General features: G+C 34.9%; 1 protein-coding gene across 1 annotated transcript in view; it reads right to left on the bottom strand.

Annotated features, from left to right (window-relative positions):
- Positions 1 to 25,263, bottom strand: part of LOC124539674 (cGMP-specific 3',5'-cyclic phosphodiesterase-like) — a 153,465-nt gene that overhangs the window by 13,054 nt on the left and 115,148 nt on the right. Inside the window, exons 4-5 of the mRNA XM_047116990.1 lie at positions 25,081 to 25,194; positions 10,673 to 10,790 (exon numbers count right to left, since the gene is read on the bottom strand). Coding sequence (XP_046972946.1) covers positions 10,673 to 10,790; positions 25,081 to 25,194 — 232 coding nt within the window. The remainder of the gene's footprint in view (positions 1 to 10,672; positions 10,791 to 25,080; positions 25,195 to 25,263) is intronic.

The following is a 25,263-nucleotide window of genomic DNA, read 5'->3' as shown; positions in this document are numbered from 1 at the left end:
ACATAGCGACAAGACGTATAAACTATTGGTGCTTTAATATTATTGTAAAAATCAGTGATTTTGCTAACAGTTCTTTTGAAAATTAAGATCTAAATACGTAGCATATCTTCGTTTCAAAGAATAAGTAAACTTATAAGAATTTCAGTGCCAAAATATAATAGTTTTCAACAATAACTTTGCAAATATAAAAGTGATTTACGTATGTTTAACTTTGGACAAGTGCATCGTGAACTTCTTCGTGCGTCAAGACGTTAATGAGCTTCATATTGAAAAAACATACTGCAACCGATAGGTCATTGACCACACATAAATAACGTCCAAACTGTTAACTATTTTTGCCCGATTACGTTAAACAGTTGTTGGAACAAAGGTTTCGAACGCAACGCAAACGCGGTCGACACAGGTTCGAATCTCACTTGTGCGTATTGTTACCTTCTTTTTTTTTTTTTTTTTGTTACGAAGTAATAATATGGAGTTCGCCTGCTGTAGCAAATCAATAAATGATGCTGAAGATCCTATTGTATGTACATCTTGCGATAGGGAATTCCATGTAGCTTGTATGCTACAGCTAAAAGATCAAGAACCGGACAATGATCTTAGACTCTCCTGGCGGTGTTCATCGTGTACCTCAAATAATTCTCGGGACAACAAATCTAATACCCCAATTCGCAATGTCACAAAGCGGTCCAAGCAAAAAACTGATAAGAGTACGTCTTCTGAAAAAAATATACATAAGGTAAATCTCACTGGGCTACAAATATCTAAAGAAGAAATTCGAAATATAATTAAATCTGAGCTTAAAGAGGCTTTTTCTGGATTTCAAAATATGCTTGAGGATGTTAAAAAGGAAATTTTGTCACTCCAAAACTCCGTGAAATTTTTAAGTGATACTCATGATGCGATTCTTAAGAGACTAGAAACAGCTGAGAATGGGATAAAAAAAGTGTGATGCATTATATTCCGATGTGAAAAACTGCCAATTATCTATGATAAACCTCCAAAATGAAATTAATAATAAGGAACAATGGTCCAGGCGTTCTAATGTTGAGATTATTGGCCTTCCCGAATCCAAAAACGAAAATTTAATGACAACAATGAATAAGTTATCGGAACTGGTGGATCACTCAGCTTACAGTCATTCGGACATCGATTTTATAACCCGCGTGGCCCCTAAAAACAATGATTCTAAAAAACCAAGACCCGTAATTATTCGATTTTTGTCTAGATGGAAGAAGGATGATTTCCTTGCTAGATTACGAGCAAAGAAGAATATCAGGGCTTGTGACCTTGGCTACGTGGGAAATACTAATCGTGTTTACTTTAACGATCATCTAACAAGTGCTAATAAGGCGCTTCTTCGTAAAACAAAAGAAATAGCTCGCGATAAAAAATATACGTATATTTGGGTAAAAAACTGTTCTATTATGGCTAGAAAAACTGATACTAGCCCTGTGATTCATATACTTAACGAATGTGATTTAAAAAAATTGTAATACGCGCAATTAATTTATCCAACATATTATATATAAGTACGTTTGTTGGCTTCTTTACAAATTTACTCAAATTATGTTGGCTTTTCTATTTAATTGTAATTTTATTAGGCTTTGAGAGAGAGATGAAACTACTAAATCTGTTTAAGGTTTATTCTACTTGTATGATTTTAGAGGGGAGAATTATTATAATTAATTTAGATGCAATGATCAGTTTGAATATATTCAGTATAATTCTTAAGTCTTATATGATTTGTAAATTAGTTATTTCGCAATGGTACCCAAAATAGCTATTTTGTATCAAAACGTGCGAGGTCTTAGAACAAAAACTTCTGAGTTTTTTTCGAGTATATTAAATTGTGAACATGACATAATTTGTCTAACTGAAACATGGTTATTACCTGGAATTTTTGATTCAGAAATTTTTGATAGTCGCTACTCGGTCTATAGGTGTGATCGTAACTATAATGAACGTAACGATAAAATGGGAGGCGGTGTACTGATTGCGGTGCGTAACGGACTCGTTGTTAAAGACCCTGTCTTTTTGCCGTCAAACGATATCGTTTCCTGTGACGTTCTTTCATTATGCGTAGCTTTAAGGACAAAAGGTAAGCCCGTTAATTGTAGATTTTTTTGTTGTTATTTTCCCCAGTCAGGTTCACAATTTCAAGATCAGTTGAACTTTTATGAACGTATCTCTGAATTAGTGATATTGAATCCGAAAGACATATTTTTAATAGTTGGTGATTTTAATGTTCCTAGTGCTATTTGGTCTCCTTCGTCCACATCCGCTGAGCTCTGTGAGAATATTGGAAACTCAATGGTCAATGCAATGTCTTCCTTCATGTCCTTAAATAACTTTTCCCAATATAACTCAGTCTCAAACATCAATAATCGCCAATTAGACCTTGTCTTCAGTAACTCAAATTGTAGGGTTATGCGCTGTGAAACACCTTTAGTAAAGGAAGATGTACACCATCCCACGTTGGATATTATGTTAATGGATATTAACATTAGTAGCTTTCCTAGCCCTCCTCGTATTGTTAAACTTTTTCATAAAGCTGATTATAAAATAATTAATGAATTATTGGCTGATATTGATTGGTCGGTTATTTTTGATTACTATGATATTGACACATCCGTTGAGAAATTCTATTACATAATCAATGATATAATTATAAAGAATATTCCTTCTAAAGTGGTTGTTGATCTTAGTAAGTATCCAGCGTGGTATTCTCCTGCACTTATTAAAATTATTAAAGAAAAACTAAAATATCACAAAAAATGGAAAATGTATGATAATTACAGTGATTACAGTACTTTTAAATTACTTCGTGATAGACAAAAAAGGGTTGAAAAGACATGCTATGATAACTATCTTGATTTTGCGGAAAATAATATTTTGAGAAACTCTAAGTGTTTTTGGACATTTGTCAAGACCAAACAGTACACAAATGACATACCCGAGCGGCTATATTATAACGATATCTCAACAAGTGACGGTCGGCAAATAAGCAATCTATTTAATGAATATTTCTATACATCCTTTGAACATAGTACACATCTTAACAATTTTTCCTGTAACAGTCAAAATAATAGTGGATATGCTAATACAATTAATTTGTCATCTGTCGATATTTCACTTGCTGATGTTCGTAAGTATTTGAAAACCTTAAATATTAAAAAAGGTAGCGGACCCGACGGTATACCACCTCTTTTTCTAAGTAAATGCTATATGACTATATCTGTTCCTTTACATTTATTGTTTTGTATTTCCCTTCATACATGTACTATGCCTTCAATTTGGAAACAGTCTTATATTGTGCCTATTTTTAAAAATGGAGATAGACATGATATCAAAAATTATAGACCTATTTCGAAATTAAGTTCAATTCCAAAACTTTTTGAACGTATAATTTATGACAAAATTTTTCCAAGCATACGTCCCATAATTATCGACCAGCAGCATGGATTTATTAACAAGAAATCAACTGAAACTAATTTGTGTGAATTCACTGACTATGTTTTGACTGCAATGGACAAAGGATATCAGGTGGACGTTGTGTACACCGATTACTCCAAAGCGTTTGACAAAATCTCTCATTCTATCTTAATAGCAAAAATGGAGTTCATCGGTGTACATGGTGACCTCCTTAGATGGATCAAGTCATATTTATTGAATAGAAGTCAAGCCGTGACTGTGAAAGGGTATTGCTCATCTTTTCTACCCGTTCCATCTGGAGTCCCTCAAGGCTCACATCTTGGACCACTGTTTTTTAATATATATATAAATGATGTTGTTTCGGTATTTGCATCATCTAAATTTCTGTTATATGCTGATGATACAAAAATTTATAAAATTATTAAGAGTGCTGATGATTGTATTAGTCTGCAAAAAGATTTGAACTTACTTAGCGATTATTGTACTACCAATTCGCTGTTTTTGAATATAAAGAAATGTAATTGTATAACATATACCAGAAAAAGAAAAGTGATCATTTACAACTACCGATTAAAGGAAGATGATATAAAACGTGTATCAGTGGTCAAAGATCTTGGAATAACACTCGATTCTAAACTTCTTTTCGTTGAACACATAAATTCCATAACTTCTAAAGCGTTTCGTATGCTAGGATTTGTGCTGAGGATTTCCAGAGAGTTTAAGCGTGTTTCAACTTTTGCTCTTTTATATAAATCATTTGTGAGACCTATTCTAGAATACGCTTGCACTGTCTGGAATCCACAGTATAGTAAATATATAGAATTAATCGAAAATATTCAGGAAAAGTTTTTAAAATATTTAAAATTTTCGTCTATAAATAATTTGAATCAAATAGAAAAGATACCGACAACTGAACAGAGACGACTTGAACGTGATATGGTGTTTTTATATAAATTGATCCACAACATATTTGATTCCCCTTATCTCCTTTCTAAAATAAATATCAAGTGTCCTCGCCCTGGCAGTCGGAACAAATCTATTTTTGATTTTCCATTGACAAAAACTAAATATGCAGCAAATGCATTTGTTAATAGATCATCTAAACAGTATAATAAAACATTTACTGAATGTGATATTTTTCATCTCTCCCTTAAAAAATTCAAACTACAAGTAAAAGAAATATTATACTCTGAAGAGCCTTAATTTACTCATGCTTTTTTAATTAATTAATTATAATTTGATTATTTATTATTAAAATATGTTTTCTTGATTTAAAAATTAAATTTTATATTAAATTAAATTATGTAAATGAATTATATAATTTCATGCACCTATTAAATATAAAAAATGTCTTGTTTTGTACTTACTTATGATTAATTTATAAATGGAAACTGTTTTGGTTTAAGAATTGTCTTATATTTTCTTTATTCTATTGTAATTATTTCACTGTTTGTTTCCTGTACACTAAATAAATAAATAAATAAATAAATAAAAAATCCATCAATTATTGCAATCTCGCTAAATGTACTGGTACCTAGTTTTTATTTGAAAGACTTGAGTGAAAACTTTCCTTTAGTGTCGGAAAAACGAAAAAAAAGTGAATTTCGTCTTCAGCAACGCATCTTTTAGAATTTATTTTCAACTGTAGCTCATTTCACAAGTTCTACTTAACCCAGTTTAAACGGAACTTTATAATACGTCTGCATGTGTGCGTACTGTATCTATGCTGTATTAAATGTACATTTAAAGTTTAAACGTTCATAAAACCTTCATAGTCGTTGAATGCCCATTTATTTAAATACAGCTTCAGTTCTTGTTTTGTTATAATATATTTTAAATAGCATAAGTAAAAGGGGTACAATATACATATTATTGTTGTTAGCGTTGCAAGCGGTGCCCCTGGGCGAACTAAATTGGTCATGGAAGCGAGAATATATATACAAAAAATAACCTATTGAATAGGTTTCATGGCGCAATTTTGTGTCTATAATGAACGCGATTCTTAGCATCTCCTAGCATGGAAAAAGAATGTGTATTATCTATCCACAAAATTGAATATAAATATTCGTGTCCAGCGAAAATATAATAATTATTTTTCCTTTGCATTTTTTATACCATTGAATTGTTTTTTCTTAATTTATCGGTCTAGCTCAGTAAACTAACAAGTACAGGATTATTTTAAACCTAATAATATTTTGGAAATAAAAATTGAAAATGCGATCATCCCATTGTTTTTCTTTTATGCTATGTGGTACCGTCGTTACTTCTGATTTCCATAATACAAGTGCTTCAGCTACTTACATTGGGATCAGAGTAATGTATGTGATGTTGTCTCATATTTATTTATTTATCTTTTACTGTTTCTTCTCAATTCTTACTAATCTAACCAGAAATTCATTTCACAAAATCAAAAATCAAGCAAACCAATAACAATATTTACATTTTTTTATGGCTTATCCTCATATCCCGTACCCAGTTTATCCGTAGTACTGGATTCAGTAAAATTGGACAGAAGAACTCTCGCATCAGGATCGATTTCAATTTGAACAGTATTTAGATTGCGAGTGTTTGGCGATTGGCTTACAGACAATAAAACAACACAGTTTTGTATTTTTTTTTTATTTGTTTTGTTTCGAGTCAGAAATCGTTCTAATTTAGTAAATACTCTCGAATTACAATTTCAAAAGGGCAATAAAAATGCGATTCGGATCTTTTGCTACTGTGAAAAGCTTTTAAGATAATAACACGAGCAATATTTTAAGATTAGGGAAGCTAATAAGAGAAGTTTTTGCACCAAATTCTAATTTGAAGTTAAATATAAATCAAGTTTATCGCTGTTTCGTCTTGTATTTTATTCAACTGGATTATATTTCGTACTGTCTCAACGGGGACGAGGTTTTGAGACTTATTTTTTATTTAAATTAAAATTATAATAAAAACGGACTGAAAGTTTTTTAATCGTCGCCTTGGGATTGAAATGGAAAAAGGTTGTTGATTTCTGTTACTTTTCTTTATCTCTGAAATGTATAAAGTTGGACAAATTTTTATACAATGTATAACGTTGTCTTAAAAGGTTTATAACTTTCGAAAGTATAATATTTCTCTGTGACACATTTGTCTAGTATTGTTTATGCCTTAAATTTTTTTAGCAGTAAAATAGGTCTTCTAATCGTAAATATATTTTTTTGTATAATTTTATTCACAAGTTTACAGATTTCAGTGTCCTTGTTTTATAAGCACTGACAGAGCTAGTTTAATTTATCTAAATATTTTTAATGTTATAAATGTGAAAGTAACTCTGTTTGTCGGTCTTCCACGACCAAACCGCTAAACCAAATTTGATGAAATTTGGTATGAAGCTGACTTGAACTCCAGGAAAGGTCACATACTACTTTTTTGCCTGACACATGATAACCAACACCCTAAAACGCTAGCGAAGCCGCGAGCGTCTACTAGTACAAAGATATGTATGCTTTCGTCATGATCATGATTTTTTTGTGTCTTTTTGGAGTCGTGCTGCTGGCTCTTCTGGCCTTTACAGCGTCACTGGGCGTTGGTACGAGTACTAGATTGATCATTCATTCAATCATCTTGAAGTTTGAGCCCAACGTAGTCGGTAAAGGGATCACCCACAATTCTAATTATCAGCTATGGCAGATGTATAGTTTTAAGTAATAATAAATATACATTGTAGCTAAGTTAGTATTATATATTTGTTTATTTATTGTTAAGGGTACTGAAATATAAAAGGGGTACCAGATCTCTCCCACCTATTTTCGCACGCAAGCAAAGCCGTGAGCAGAAACATAAGTAAATTTGCCTCAGAGATATTATTCTTCAAGTCTGCCTAAATTAGGTGCCTAATATTACAGGGTTTTGTATGGTAATCGACATTAAAATATTATAGATTTTATTGTTTAAATAGCCCAATGCGTTATTGTTATAAATTTATTTTTTTATTCCTCGATAATTTCACATTTACACATTCAACAATTTGATATTCATACATTACACGAATTAAGATACATGTTTTGCCCGAACCTTTATACAATTTACCTTTACTCAAAGAAGCGAATTATTATTCTCTTTGAGCAGTAAACGAGAAAATTGGATTACAATGTCACACGAAGATTTATTTACAAGCTCAGATTAAAAAATAGGAATGCAAATTCATGGTAGTGTGTGCATTTATCAATATATCCTTACACTATCAATACACCTAGAGAGAATGGTGAAAGAACTAAGTATAATGAGCCAACTATGTATTGGCTTATAAAAAATAAAATTATATTATTTCGATACTTCATGATTGAAATTGTAATAGCACTTTTGACGTGGAAAAAGAAGTGTTGCTTCGCAATACCAGGACCTGTTTTCGCTGCTATTGCTTCATTATAATGTTCCATGTACTCATACAATACCATCAATGTATTCATTCAAATACATTTTACACAAAGAGGTCAACCGAAAGAGGTCAAATAGAACGAGCAAAAATATAATAAATCGTTAATAATATTATTTATTTTAATCGATTCGTATCAACGAACAATTGCAGCGATTACATAAATCATTAACAGATAATATTATGCAAAACATTTCAATAATAAAATTAATGCACGAATAAAATAATAACGTCATTTGAAATTCGTTTTTATATAAAACCTCTGTAGATAACTGTTGGTTGGCTTCGCAGCGTCTATTTCGTTATTCAGAAGTGTTTGTTTATTCAAATAGAATTATTAGAACGGTTTTAGAGTTCTGAAGCAAATTTGAGAGTGTATTATCGTGGCTTAAGCGTTTACGAACGATTTTGAGAGCTATACAGAATTTATTAGCTTTAATACTAAATTCATAAATTTTATTGAAATAGAAATAGTCGAAATGACCCAGTGGTTAATCACCACAATTTTGATTATAGGTTACGAGTTGAAAGCCGAGCAAGCATAAATACTTTCATGTGCTTAATTAGCTTGAATATAGTTTTTACATTTCACGATTAGATTAGGAAAACATCGCGTGGAAATTTTCATGTGTAAAGTGATAACTGGTATATTAAAAAAATAACCAATTCGCATTGTGTAATATGGTATCTTTCTCATCTGTCTCAAAAAAGGAGAGGCCTAATTAGCCCATCTGTGGGATATCTACAGACTTTTACTTAAGTATATTACTCTAGTATTGATATTTTTTGAGTGCACTGCTTTTAATTATTTTTTTCCGTCAATTATAATAATATTTTAAAATTTTGGTTTGGAGTACGGAAGCAATATAAAATCAACTCTTAAACACTTAAGACAGCTGAGTTTTTAACGTCACTTTATCAGATGTAATAAAATGGTATTTGTTTCCTTGTAGTTAATCATCAATAATAAATACGAAAAGGCAATACTACTATATTCTACCACGTCTAAATTTGTTTGTAAATAATTACGCATTTCTAAAATATAAAAGGCATAAAAGTCGATTTGCTGAGTGATAATACAATTGTGATAGTACTAAGTAAACACAAAACCATTGTCCATTAAAACAAAATATGTTCGTGCCAATTTTCATAATGACACAATTTGTTTAAGTCGCAATCTATTTATCACGAACAGATTTACCAACATACATTTCTATACATATAGATAAAGATTTGGACGTCAACTCTATTGTTGAAGTCACTCAAAAACAAAAAAGAGTCCATATATGAATACGTAATTATTATTTTTTTTAAATAAAAACAGTGTTCTATTTTTAAATTGACTTGTATTGTGTAATAAAAGTCAGCAATGGAACGGTATATTGAAGTAATACCAATACATCAGCAATTAATATGCAATGATGTTATAATGGCGCTATAGAAGCGATGTTTCAATTGTGAGAACGAAACACTAAAACATAACAAAGGGTTATGAAAAACCAATTAAACCATGTATGTCACATGAGGCCACACACTGATGCGCCGACAGCGAAAACCAAATGTGCCACAGTACAACGAATATATTTTCCTGATCTGATTAATACCGATTTCAACCACGTTTTAACTGAAACGCATAGCAATGCACAAATGGAAGCACAAACACAGGTGAACTTTCTATTTAATTATTGCTTAACACATTTTTACCACCACAAATTAAATAGGACAAAAAAAGTTTAGGTCAAACATAAAAATAGGGAAAAATAATGCGTTAAATTGCAATTATATTTCACGGTTCACAATATATCGACATATTACTAACGAGACAGATTGTAATCCAGCGAATTTTTTAATCTTAAGGTGACATATATGTATAATCAACTAGATCATCCAGACAAACAAACAATATTTGTTTATAAATAAATATTCTGAATTATTTGGGTGATGCTCCTAATGTCCTACTGAGTTCTGCTAACCTTTATTTGAATTACGGATTACAACGAGACATTTATCGGAAAGTATTTCGTATATAAAAATGACATATCATTTAAATAAAGTACTTCAGCTTTCGAAGATTTTCGGGAAAAACTAAGTAAAGTAAATTAATTCCGTGGAAAGCGTACATATTAACGAGACAAATGACAATTTGTTTACGAAGCGAATAAATACTATAATACCGTAACATATTTTATAAATATGAGATTATCAACCGACTTCCTTTCCGACACCAGCTCCAAATATACCAATAACTATAACTACATGATATAATCGTTAATCGACTTTTAAGTAGTCTAATATTTTTCATTTCATTTAACTTAGGAAGACTCTAAAAAATATGTTGAATACGCAATTATTTTTATTACTTTTTCGTGCAGATTCATTTGTTTTAAAATAGTGTTTTGTTTGAAGTCGGTTTTTCTTTTTGTTAAAAATTTTATTTATTTTGAGTACTTGATAAGTTTTGTTTTTCACCCAATATATTAGCCACCAAACAGCGGTGCTCAGCATTTGTCTTCCAATTTGAAGACGCACATACATGCAATTGGCATATATAACATATTCTTTACCAAGGTTGGTGGAGCATTGGTTATGTATGGAATGGTTAAGATATACTTAGTACTAATATTTATAAGCGGTTGTGAGCACTAATCGCCCAATGGCCAATCTACAAGATTGACTAAGTATCTATACGAATATTAAAAATATATGTCTATCTGTATTCAATTCGATATATCTATATATCTATTTAAACGAAGCAATGGGCAACAACTAGTTCAATATTAAAGAATGTGTGCATCAATAGGCTTTGAAATACATTGACAAAACATTCTTGATACTTGCCTGTATCTCTCGTGACGTCGAATAGTTTAGCCTGCAGATATCTGTTGGGCGGTGTGCCTTTAGCCAGGAACAAACTTCCTCGGTCAGCTGACGTGAGGAGGCAAACGTTTACAAGTATCTGTAACAATGAATAACTTCAGCATATTTGTTATTTAAATCAAATCGAATCAAAATATACTTTATTGAAGTAGGCTTTTACAAGCACTTTTGAATAATCATTTAACAAATATGTTAATTAAAGCTACTACCGGTTCGGAAAATAGACCCCCTTTTCAACATTAAAAAATACAGTCATGTTAGTTAATTACAATTATATATGTATGTTATTTATCCTGCCTGCCTCGATAAGTATTAATTCCACGCTTTTTTAATTTAATTAATTCTATAACGTTAGGAAAATTATGAATTTTCTATTCATCAAAGGATTATCATCAGGGATTTCATTTTAATAATATATTGCGTTTTACCCACAAATGTTTTTCTCTTAAGCAATAAAATAATAAAACGGTAATAAATGTCTCTCATTGGGGGAAAGACTCCCCAATTAGAGACCTTTTTCGAGACTTAGAGCCATTTTTACAGCCTACATTTTTAGAGCCTACTAAGAATATAGCTTAGAGATTATGATGTTATGTTGTTCCAATGCAGAGCTCATATCTACAGTTAATAATAAATTCAATCAAAATTTCCAATGCTTAGTGTTGTATTGCCTGGATTTGAAGACCAGATTTTTGCTTATGATTACGTGTTCTATCCACTGAGTCACTCTCATTCTTAAGTCAAGCTAGAAGACAAATTATATATAATTGAGGTCGTGTTTTATATAATGTATACTTTTTGTGTTACGTAATAAAGTACAAAAATATAAAACTAATATTCCTTATTCAAGTCACGTAGTTTTCCAAACATAGTACTCGTGCCTCGTACACAACTTTCTCAGTAAATAAGATTATCATCAAAGTTAGTTCATTCATTTTAAGTTTAACAATAAACAGCATTAATATGGTGTTGGAAAACATTCAATTTTTTCACACCTCGAACGCAAAACGTGGAAGTTGTCTATTGTTATCATAAAACGAAACAAAGTATAAAATACGCTGTTCCAATGCGGTTTGATGGAATACACATGTGGCAGAATTTCTTTGAAATTAGACACACGCAGGTTTCCTAACGATATTTTCCTTCACCGCCGAGCAATGAGAAAATAAAATACAGACAAGTGATGTCACCGACCCTATTGCAGCACCATATTGTCCAATTAGCGTTTTCGCGCGCTATTTCAATATGGAATTTTTAATATAATGTTTTTCGGCAAATATGTACTAGAAATATAAAAAAAAAAACAATTTTTTCTGGGTTCTTTAACCTATACTAAATAATATAAAATGGATTTTAAAAACCAAATAGACTATTATGATTAAATAATATACTGATGGTCAACTCGTCGTAGATAGGTATAAGCTTTTTTAATTGATATAGGTAAGATGGACGGCAATAGGGCCACCTCATGATGGTCACCATCGCCCATATTGTCTTTGAAATAAATAAAATTCTTCGTCGAAAATCTAGGAAAAGTTCTCCTATATTTTTTGGGGTAACGAACCTGAGAATAGTTGCTTATACTAAATGCAATAAATTAATTATAAATACAAATTACGCACATAAAACCTCAGTCATGGTAATGATATTGAACCCGTAATCTTGGGTAAAGGCAGGCCACTAGACAAACATTACGAACGGTATTACAGAAAGCCAGATTTGATGAGACCCTTATTTTGATGAGAACGCTTTTTCTACAAACACAATAAGTGCTTTTTTGTATTTACGAGATTATTTTATTTCAGAAGTAAAGTAACAGCCTGTACATTTCCCATTGCTCAGATAAGGCCTCCTCTTCCATTAAGGGTAAGGGTTTAGAACATATTCTACCACGCTGTTCCAATGCGGGTTGGTGGAAAGCACATGTGGCAGAATTTCGATGAAATTAGACACGTGCAGGTTTCCTCACGATGTTTTCCTTCACCGCCGAGCGCGAGATGAATTTTAAACACAAATTAAGCACATATATATAGTGGTGCTTGCCTGGGTTTGAACTCGCAAACATCAACTAAGATACACGCGTTCTAACCACTGGGCCATCTCAGCTCCTTCACAAAAATAGAAGTCTGCTTAACTAAAATTAAACATAACTACATGGAGAACAATTGCTATAAATAACAACATCAACTTAATACCTGTTGACTTCCATTCAGGATACATTACATACTATATAATTCTATTTAACTAATATGACTGTTTTTTTTAAATGTTGAAAAAGAGGAAGAATCCACTTCTCTCGGTAGAATCTACTTTCCGAAACGGTGGTAGCTTCACTTAATTGTTAAATTACGATTCGAAATTGTTTGTAAAAGCCTACTTAAAAAAAGTTTATTTTGATTTGAATGTGTAGTGCGCAAAATTTATGTAAATACTAAATATAAAATAGAATCTCATGTTTTAAAAAGCAAGCGTTCTATACTTGAATAATTGCAGAGGAAAGGCAAACCTTCTAAAGGTCAGTTTTTTTTTTGTGGTATAGGTTGGCGGGCGAGCATATGTTCATCTACTGGTAAGTGGTCACCATCACCCATAGACAATGACGCTGTAGGAAATATTAACTATTCCTTACATTGCGCCACCAACCTTGGGAACTAAGATGTTATGGCCCTTGTGCCTGTAGTTACACTGGCTCACTCACCCTTCAAACCGGAACACAACAATACTGCGTACTGTTGTTTAGCGGTAGAATATCTGATGAGTGATAGATCTACTACCAAGTAAAGTCAGTGATAACAAATAGCATGACAGTCCAATGTTTGATACTGAGTCTGTAGTCTTTACGTTTAAGTGGAGAAAAATAGAGATGTGCCTAAAATAAGCGGTGCTTGTATGTTTATAAATAATTTTACTAGTGTTATAGACGACGCGTCAGAACGAAATTGGTTAGAGAGTTAAAGAGATGTCTGGAACAGCACGTAGCTAACTTATTACCAAAAAAAAATACTTAATACTGGCACCCACATACAATCACAGGCGGGCGTTGCCGCGAGTGGAAACTAGTCTTCTTATACATCATGAATATAATTACATTGGAACTATTCTGAACTCAACGCAGAAATAATCACCATAAATGATAAAGAAACAAAAAAACACAATGAGAATATACAAATTTTACCTATAAAATAAAATTTTTATTATGTTTCCTGGGACGTCTGAAGTCCATTATGAGAGAGTACATTGTACTTGTTCCGCCGCTAGCCGCCAGATGTCTCCGTTTTCCCTCCAAGAATGACTGCTCAGTAGCGCCCTCAACTTTCTTAGCGATGTTTCGTTCCACAAGCCGCCATATTTTTTCGTCATTGGGAGTTCATAATGATGATGGCTCACCAGGAAGACATCACCTGGACTTCAGACGTCCCAGGAAACATAATAAAAATTTTATTTTATAGGTAAAATTTGTATATTAGGTGGTCCGTTTGATGTCTGAAGTCCATTATGAGAGACTTGTTTGTTATCTCCTGGTGGCTTGTGGATGAAATTTTATTAAAAAATAAACAACGCAACAATGTGATAATGGTTGCTTATATTAAAAATATAATGTATGATTACAATGAAAAAATAAATTTACACTCAATTGAACAAAATTAAAGAATTAAGTTAATAATAATCAGTGAATTAGTAAGTGATTAATTAGAAGAGAAAAATCGGGATAAGGATTTTTCTGAATCTACAATCATGGCGGATTGAATTGGTTTACAATAGAATTTTCTAAATGTACTTTCGTGTTGCCAATTAGCTTTATTTAGAATATCATTAATATTATACTTTTCCAGCCAGTTCAAGGATGAAACCGCCGATCTGAAGCTACCTGGTGAAGCTTGGATGCCAGCTTCAGATAAAACTTTCTTTACCCAGCCACCAATTATAGTCGGTGTGGCTGGCTTCACAACGCCTCAAGTAGTAATAAAAAGATTTGATATAGACCCTCTCGAGCTTCCTGATATTTCTTTTAGAGTTCTTACCCAAAATACCGGATCAATATTTCTTTTAGGTGCAGCTGAGAGTATCCAGTCTGATTGACAATGTGATCTGGTATCTGTTTTCGACCCAAACGAAGGTGTTAGAGTGATTGAGTCTGAATTGTCCACGAAATGATTTGCATCACAATGTAAAAGGGTCAGATCGTGCATCCTACGCCCCGATGCTAACAACAAAAGCGTGGCGGTGTGTTTCGAAACTTCGTAAAGGCTAGTAGGATCTGGGTTAACGAGTTTTAGATGCCTGATGACTATTCTTGCATCCCAAATAGGGATCTTGGGCGTAGGAGGTTTTGCTATGGAGATAGCTTTTAGCACGTGCTTGACTATGTGGCTGGAGGAAATCTTCGCGGTGGAGATAGTCTCACAGATTGTTGATATTGCGCTCTTATGCACTAATATGGTACGATAAGCTAAATTATCTTTTATGTGTAGGTGGGCTAAGTAGCGTGCGACCTCGGCTGGCGTGGGCATACGCAGATCGATGCCACTGCTTTTACACCAGCGCGACCACTTCGTCCATATCGGGATGTAAGTTTTAAGCGTGGAACCGCGCCAGCAGGATGACAGAAGCTGTCTCTCTTCCACAGACCAGTTGTGGGTCAACGAATCCCACCCAAAATGAGCCAAGCTTCCAGGTTCAGTCCGTCCACTTGAGCCGGTGGACACCCTGTGGATGTGTCTATGAGATTTGTTTCCAAGTCCTGAATCTTCCTCGGTCGAGTCAGTGATCTGTTTTTGAGATCTGGGCGCCAAAATGGTTTCTTCCACTTGGGCGTTATTATTATACATCTGCCTGATGCTGAGTTGAGATGATGGAGCACTCGAGGCAGGAGGCTGGGTGGGCAGAAAATCCAGGCCAGATCGTAATGCCAGTGCCTGCTGAAAGCCTCGTGAAAGCAAGCGTTCAAGTCTGCCAAGTCTAATGAGACATATGTTGAAACAACATGCGCGAGATTTGACGCAAATAGGTCGATTACGGGTGTTCCCCAAACGTCGAAAATCTTTTCTGTAGCCTCGGGCAATAGATGCCACTCGGGAGCGACGCGCTTGCGCGAGAGGTGGTCGGCTTCCGTATTGTAAACTCCCGGGAGGTGGTGTGGGCGGAGTACAGTGTTGAGGCTGTCCACTAACGTCAGCGTTACCTTGGTAAGCTCTAAGAGAGGCCCTGACCTGGTTCCGCCTTCGTTTCTTATGAAGGCTATCACAGTCCGGTTGTCGCTCTGCAGGATCACAGTCGAGTCTTTCAAATTCTTTGTTTCGGCTGATATTGCAGCGATCATTGCATACATTTCTTTCATGTTGCAATGCCAACTTTGCTGTTGCCGAGTCCAAGCACCCTGTAATCTCTTGCTGTTGACTAGAGCTCCCCATTGTATATCGGATGCGTCCGTAACGATGTAATTCGTTGTCATCATCTCGTGATGGATTGGAGTCACTTGATGTATGTTGTCCAACCAACATTCCAAAACTTGATAGACTTCCTCCGAGAACTTCATTGGGGCTCGAGGGTTCAGACAAAGCTTGTTGCTGTGGCGTTGCAGAGTTCGGCAATGCAACCTTCCCCGGTAAGTGATGAAGGTTGCAAAGTTGAGATACCCTAAGAGGCGTTGAGCCTGCTTGAGGGTCCAATTGCCTGTTGCAAGCCGAGCTTGAATGTACTGACCCACTTTTGAGACCTTTTCTTGGGGAAGGGACTTGGTGTTGATTTGTGTGTCCCAATTTATACCCAGAAATTCTATTGACCTCGTCGGAGTGAGGATGGATTTTTCCAAGTTGACATACCATCCGAGACTGGTTAGGAATTTGATAGCAATTTTTACTTGGGCTTCCAGCTGTTCCCTGGACTGATGAGCTAGGAGGTAGTCGTCCAGGTATAAAATTAAACGCAGTCCTTGCTTTCGAAGCATTTCTGCAGTCCAGTTCGTCAGGGATGCGAACATTTTTGGTGCCGCCGCTATGCCGAACGGGAGGCAGGTCATTTGCCACAATTTGCCTTCGTAGCTGATGCGTAGGTAGCGCCTGTGCTGTACTTTGATAGGCAAATGGTAATAGGCTTGGCTGAGATCTAGCTTGGCCATCCTGTCTCCTGATTGAAGGAAATTGGGGGTCTGATGGTGATTTATCAAGTTGAAATGTTTTGGTGTCAGGTATCCATTTAGGGCTTTCAGATTGAAAATTACTCGATTTTTTCCATTGCTCTTTGTTATGATGAACAACGGGGAAATGAAACTTGGGGTACGGGGTGCAGGCTCTAGAACACGAGTTTGAATCATCTTCTGTAACTCGATTGACATTAACTTCGATTTTGGAGTCTGGTATTCCTTCAAAACTTCTTTTGTTGGAAGAATTAATGGTGGCGCTTGGTTGAAAGGAATGCGGGCACCAGATACCATTTTTAATATAGCCTGTGGAGGATTCAAGGCGGCCTACTTCTTTTGAAAGAGCCTTAGAAACCACTCGAGTCATTTACTTTTAAAGTTTTGTTTACTTTGCTTGTGGCTTTTATGTCCTCCCTTTTGGCTTGAGCTAGAATTGATTTGGTTGCGATGAGCACTGAAGTCTTTTCTATCTATTTTAAAGGTTGTATTGGTTCCCGGCTTTGCAGGGCGAATACGAAAATTCAAATTGTCTTTAGACGTTGACGGGCTAGAGGACACAGGCCGAGAAACCGTAGAAGTTGTTGATGCGGCATATTGTTTGTGTAGTTTGTCCACCCCCCCTATTTTTTGCACATACGCAGATAAAGCCTGAGGGTTGAACATATATTCGGCCGAGGGAGGTATTTTCTCTATGTTTTCTCGAACGTACGTACCTTTAATAGCCTTGACAATAGCACGACGACGAAGTTCCAACACCTCTGCACGTTTTCCGCAAATTATTTGAAAAATATCGTGTGTTACGCTTTTATAGGGCGAATCGGTTCCGAAAAGTTCTTTCAGTTTCTCATAAATGGATGACGGAGAGAGCTGAGATTGGTTTACCGCCGACCAATCATTGAGAGATTGTAAAGCTTGATTTACGGACTCATTTTGAGCCATAACAGCATTGGACAACGCTGCAAAACTCCGCTCCATTTGAAACCATCGCAATGGAGCCTTAGGATCATCAAATTTTCGCAATTCCTCGTTCACTTTTAGTTCCATGAAACCCGGGAACGCGACGTACTTCTTTTGAGTTTCGGTATAGCGCACAGAGTTCCAGTCTTCAGAATCCAAACGTTGTACCGACATCATTTTAGCAACGCGTTCGTTATTGGCTCTTGCAATTGTGGGTTCTTTGATAGTAAGATCCAACTTCGCTATATCACCTACCACTAACTTATTAATATTTGCGGGTAGGTCACCGCCGCGACTGTCAGGAATAGGTTTAACGAGAAAAGGTGTCGATCTTTCCTCTAATGCAGGTTGTGAGGGTATTACTGCCCTAGGTGTTTGCGCAGCACCCGGTTGCAAAATATTTTGGATGTAACTCACCAGATGTTGCGAGAGGGCCTCAAACCTTTGATGCAATTCGTCGTCTTTCACCGTAGAGCCCGAAACGCAGCCTCGGGAGCCGCGCGAGCAGCGCGAGCAGCGCGTGCGGCGCGAGCGGCGCACGCGCTTCGGTGTAGGCTGTGACTCCTTACTCACAACACTTTCGTCACTATCACTGTCACTAGGGCTCGATGAACGTCTAGAACGAACAGTCAAACGCGTGGTGCCCAGAGCACCTTCCGACATTGTATCGTTAACGATACCGGCGCGAGACTCCGAAATCGAGCTAAGACGACGCTTTCGCGAATTTGCAGTCACGTTTTCTTGGTCGTTAGTTTCCATAATAATCACGACCACGAAATAGGAAAAACGAAAACAGAACTTTTTACTTCACTTCTCAAAAGTTCAAAATAATTTTATAGACAAATTTCGATAAGCAGCTTTAGCACGCGGTTCGAAGAACAACGCAACAATGACGAAAAAATATGGCGGCTTGTGGAACGAAACATCGCTAAGAAAGTTGAGGGCGCCACTGAGCAGTAATTCTTGGAGGGAAAACGGAGACATCTGGTGGCTAGCGGCGGAACAAGTACCAATGTACTCTCTCATAATGGACTTTAGACGTCAAACGGAACACACAATATACATACACAATCATAATGTAAGAGTAGACGCTATGTTTGCTTCTCTTCTATTTATGGTATCTCTTATCGACTTCAATAGTACAGTGGGTTGCTATTAGGCGGAACCTGTAGGACGTGAATATCAAAATTTATTAGTTCTCTGATAGGAATTTCTCAGTATCAACTTTATGTTTGGAAATTGTCAGTATTTACACTGCCATTCCTCGAAAAGTGTATAGTCTGGGTGTTGTATTTCCGAGTATATCATTTGCTGTTTCATCGAATCATGAGGATGAAGAAATAGCAAGTACATTTGTGGTTGTACCCACTTGTGATACTCCCTGGCTGATAGCGTTTAAAGAATATTATATAACTACTTTAATAAACCGAACTTAAATAATATGATACTTAAAAAATCGTTGCATATATGAATGCATCCACTCATAGCACACCACATACATAAAAAACATATATACAGATATAGAAAACACGCGCGCGTGCTCAAAATAAATGCCCGTTAATTTCCCACTGCTGGCTTAAGGCTTCCTCTCCTACTTAGAAGGTTTTGGAACATATTCCAATACGCTGTTCCAATGCGGGTTAGTAGATTTTAATTCATTACCGTCATTTTTGTGTTTGTTTTATTGTTTTTTTTTGTTACTTATTAGAAACAATTATGTACTTTAAATTTGGGAAAGAGCTGACTTCCAAAACAGAGAGAAACCTAGTTTGTAAATCAGCCCTAAAACTAAAAATGTAAGCAAAAATTGTTTGCAAAATAAATAAAAAAATAATGTATGTATTATTTCAACGCCAAACTTTCTTGGACAAATTGGTATTCGTTTCGAATCAGAGAAAAGATATCGTCCTTCCGTCATTCCTTCGTCAATCTTTGGTCACGTAATATATCAAATACTTAAGACATTTCTATACATTTTGATGTATTAACGATTTCGTCAATCGATATGAAGTTTGTGAATGCTCCTAGCGTTTCAATGAAACTATTCAGATACGTCAGGAAACCTCAGACTATGTATTATTTTTAATCTGATTCTAAAACTACGAAGTTTCACATTTATGACTTTAATGTGTTTCATTTTTCAATTAAACGACAATATTGTGAGCCCACATGGCATAGTGGTTAGAACGCGTGCATCCTAACCGATGATCGCGGGTTCAAACCCAGGCTGCAACTGATTAATCAAGTGATTAATTTATGTTTATAATTCATCTCGTGCTCGGCGGTGAAAGAAAACATCGTGAGGAAACCTGCATGTGTCTAATTTCATAGCAATTCTGCCACATGTGTATTCCACCAACCCGCATTGAAACAGCGTGGTGGAATATGAACCTTTTTGTTTGTTGACAATATTGTGTAGACACCTTATATTATGTTATGTGCGTTGAAAGAACTACTATTTATTTATTTTCTTTTTTTTTTTATGGTATAGGTTGGCGGACGAGCATATGGGCCACCTGATGGTAAGTGGTCACCATCACCCATAGACAATGACGCTGTGAGAAATATTAACTATTCCTTACATCGTCACTGCGCCACCAACAATACTGACTACTGTTATTTGGCGGTAGAATAACTGATGAGTGGGTGGTACCTACCCAGACGGGCTCGCACAAAGCCCTACCACCAAGTGAATATATTACTAGGATTATATATTTAGCCACTAAGCACAATTCGAGAAGATAATCTTAACCAATATGAACACAACTTAATATATAAATCAAATACTTAACGAAACATTTAAGTATTGTATTCATTTGGAAAATGGATCACAGTACAAGATTAGCTTTACTCTCTTTGAAGAAAAACAATTTCATTTGTAAGAGTGCTATCACACAATACTGTCGTAATCTTCTATGTATGTAATAAAATTGGTGTGTCTTTGTAATGTATAACTGCTTTTTACTTAATGCATATGTATGGTACACGGTACATGTACCAAAATTTTTGTTTTTCGATATTTGTCTATGTGTTTGTTCCGGCTAATCTCTGGAACGGCTGGACTGATTTTGACGGGACTTTCAGATACCTGATTTAATAACGAGTAAAATGGAAAAATATTTTTTTTTTGTTAATTTAAACTTGTGAGCGTTTAAGTTATAAGTCACGGTTTCTAGTTATCTAGTTTAGTAATATATTGTAGCGATGTTAGTTATTTAGTATTTAGTAATAGTTTTTGATGTGAAACATCTGATGGAAGTTCTTTCTTCTTTCTTGGGGTAAGGATAAATTTATATGGCGTGACGATATAGAAGACGTGTATAAATATATTGTTAATTATACCAATTAGTATGTACGATTCGCATAATTGAACTTAGACAAAAAAACCTATCTCTTTAGCTAATATCACACTATGCAAATGTGATATTTTTAAAGTATTTATATAACTCATACGTATAAGTCAATCAAATTAAATTATAATCATTGGCACCAAGATTTTTTAAAGAAATAATCGAAAGAAACCGGTCTATATAATGGGATAATATTGATAAAAATATCTTGATTTTAAATTGTGGATTTTCGTGTATCGGTATCTCACACTGTCAATTCTACTGTTAAGCAGCTTTACTTATCATTCCTTTGTTCCCGTTTGAAGGGCTAGTGAGCCAGTGTTATTACAGGCACAAGGGACATTGCTCCTTAGTTTTCAAGGTAGGTAACATGTTGATGATTTGATAATGGATCGTTATTATTTTTTACAGTATTATTGTTTATACAGGATTGTGATTTACTAGTCTATCATGCCAGTCGTGTGCCAGTCTGTCCACCTATCATAATAAAATGGTAAAATAACGACTTAATAATTTTATACTCTACTTGAATAAAAGTTTTAATACCTAAAGTTGATGCTCTCGTTATAAAATATATATTCTCGACGTAATAAAATTGTATTAATAAAAGTCCTTCGACCTCCTTGAAATTAAAGTCTGTTTCTGCGCGTCACAATATTCTTAATTTACATAATAGCGATATTGATTAAATCACATTTAGGATGGTCAAATGCGCAATTGGTGGATTATGCGGGTACTCCATGATATTTAGCCATTGGATAGTAAAGTAGCAAATTGGAGATGGACTGTTTCCACCACTGCGATTTAGTGGATACAGTTGAAGTATTTTATGCTATGCATGCTACGCAGCATAGAAAGGCCCTACAAGGTAGACTGAAAATGTTATGAGAGTTGTGGAAAGTTGGCCGCGAGAAGCTCAGGGTTGTGGAGCGAGGTCTATACCTATTAGTAGAGGTTTTCCGTTTGTTTTGATAATATGCAGGTTTGATTTTTTAATATTGACCAATTAAGCTGAGAACTCTAATATATGTTTATGTTTAGTATAATAAAGGTAAACTAAAGTGGAGGTGGACTGGTTGAAGACGTGTTCTGAAATACAGACCATGCCTTGGCAAGTTGAGCATGGGACGTCTTTCAGATAGGTGAAATGTCAATATACGTAAAGTCTGGCAGAGAATGGAAAATAAAAGCTGCAGATGGTACTCTCGGTCAGCAGTGTACAAGAACAGGATGATGATGATATTATAGCTATCCATCCCGACTTTAACGAATGATATACCAACCACTGATCTATACGCCCGTTACGTTCAAATACATGGTACAACACATACGTTCACCATAAAACTGTAAAGTACAATAATATGAGAGTACCATTTAGATCACGTCACAATGACGATTGCGTGAAATGTGCCAAATACCCAAAAAATATCTCTTTAATATAAATTTGTTTTTGCAAAAGTAATTCCGGGTGAAATCATGCGTTGAGTTCACGAGTTCATAATATCAAGTAGAATTAACCATCGGTTAGGGAGTGGCGGGTCGTTAATCATGAGGTTGTAATTAATTGGCTTATTAAAGGATAGATTTATGACAACTACGTAGTATTTAACTTCAGAGAACGTTGTAATACGTATAGTCACATAAGCTATTTGCTTGTTTGGGATTATCAATACAGACCATAAATATTTGCTATATTGAAGTACTAATTTTTACTTGATTTTTTCCTTCATCATCAAGCTGCTCAGAATCGTAAAGATATCATCGGTTAGGTAAAGTCAAATCTTGGAAAGGCTTGGACCTTATTCTACATGTAGTAGATTTGGGTGACACACGAAGGTTTCCTCTCGATGATAAAATTCATTACCGTATTTGGTAGTTGGTTGGAGTTTAATAAAAAATACAAATTAAGTACGTGACAATTCAGCGGTCCAATCCATGATTTTTGGTTTTAACCAATGAGCTTCCTCGTTGGTTACGATACATGTCCAATCCATCATATCTCAATTCCTGATAAAAATATATTAATATCATTTTTCTGTATAAAGTAAAATCTTTATTCTTAAGTAACCAAATTTGTGATTTCTAGCCTTTCTCATTAATGAGTATTCGAATCGAAATCTTCATAGCTGTAATTTTCAGATTTACATGTTTTTGAATTTCTTTCGACACTTGCAGATTTTCTCGCGTATATGAAAACACGATAAAACTGAAACTTGCTTAGCTATTGTGTTTTGTTAACACTAATCTTTGTTTGTTTTTGTAAAGACTTTTACTTTCATTTTATAATAGTTAATTGTAAATTATTAGTGAGTGACACCCTGTTTTTTTGTAGTTAGAAGGTTCCTTCAATGCACTGCTCTAATACAGGTTACACACGCCGGTCTTCTCACTGTTTTTATTTAGAGCCGACCATGAAATGAATTATGCACACGCAAGAGAAAATTCAGAGCCGAGATGCCCTAGTGGTTTGAACGCGTGCTGTTTAACCGGTGATTTCGGGTTCTAACCCAAGCATCACTGAATTTTCATGTTCTTAATTTGTGTTTATAATTCTTCTCGTGCTCGGCGTTGCAGGATAACTTCGTAAGGAATCCTGAATGTGACTAATTTCACGCAATTCCATCACATGTGTGAGCAATCGGCAATAGCAATCGTAATTACATTCTCCGTAAATTTTCTATTTAAATACACCAATCTTCGTAACAATTACATTATCTTTATTTGAATTTTCAGAATTCATTTGTTTATTGCCTTTAATTTAATTGGTTTAGATTTGTTTATTCTTCAAAATAAATTACAATATTTCAGTATCCTTTTTTGATCGTATTACTCAGTGGAATTTACGTAAACATCAAAGTAAATATGTAAATAATTCTATTCACAGTGAGAGCACGTTCGTAAAAATTAATACAGATGTAATTTTATTTCTCTGGTGTATAATTACCGAAAAAGATTTAAGAATATAATAAATGGTAATCTGAAACAAGAGTGCGCTAGACTTAAAATACACCCACGCGCAAAACCTTCGCACATGTATACGTAACTATATTAAGCATATGCCTACGCAAACTCGAGTTCTAAGTAAAATTTTCTTCAGTTTTATTAACTAAGATCTAAATATATTTTATTCCCTGAAATCATTTATGATTGTACTAAAAGTAAAGTTACTTATTTAGTAGTTCTTTCTAACATCACTATATATTATAAAACAAAGTACCCCGGCCGCGTCTGTCTGTCTGTAATTTCGCGATAAATTAAATTCCAAAACTACTGAAACGATTTTCATACGGTTTTCATTAATATACAGAGGTCTTCGTAAGGTTTTTGTGTATATAAGTTGAAATAGATCGATAATTGTAAAAAATGTCAGAATAAAGCAACAAAAAATTGTAAATAAAGGATAAAATATAAAAAATAAACTTTCGTCCACCAGTGAGTAGCCGGGACGGATCGCTAGTTTGAAATAATTTAGCTATTTTTATTCTATTAAGAGTCGAGATGGCCCAGTGGCTAGAACGCGTGCATCTTAACCGATGATTGCGGGTTCTAACCCAGGCAAGCACCGCTGATTCATGTGCTTAATTTGTCTTTATAATTCATCTCGTGCTCAGCGGCGAAGGAAAACATCGTGAGGAAACCTGCATGTGACAAATTTTCATAGAAATTCTGCCACTTGTGTATTCCACCAACCCGAATTGGAACAGCGTGGTGGAAGATGTTCCAAACCTTCTCCTCAAAGGAAGAGGAGGCCTTTAGCTCAGCAGTGGGAATTTACAGGCTGTTGTTGTTGTTATTCTACTGCCGAAAAAGTATTAGTCATCTAATGGAAAGTGATTACCACCGCCCATGGTCATCTGTAACACCGGGGGGCTTGCAGGTGCCTTTAGAATGAAAGAGTACAGATTTTAAACAAGATTGCTCACCTTATGGCACAGAACGTCTATATCCAATTCATTGGCGACATCCTTTATAAGATCCATAAAGAGATCCGCTTCATCCAGCTGCCTTTGCGCGGAACTACTCGGCGATCGTGATCTCTGTAAAGAATAAAGATTCACCTCAGTAAAATCCATATTGTAAGTATACTTAGACCTATATATAAGCTG

This window comes from Vanessa cardui, chromosome 23 (genome assembly GCF_905220365.1).
Source record: "Vanessa cardui chromosome 23, ilVanCard2.1, whole genome shotgun sequence".
NCBI classification, from domain to species: domain Eukaryota; kingdom Metazoa; phylum Arthropoda; class Insecta; order Lepidoptera; family Nymphalidae; genus Vanessa; species Vanessa cardui.
The sequence above is the reverse complement of the archived record's forward strand: the minus strand, read 5'-3'. Positions and strand labels throughout refer to the sequence as shown.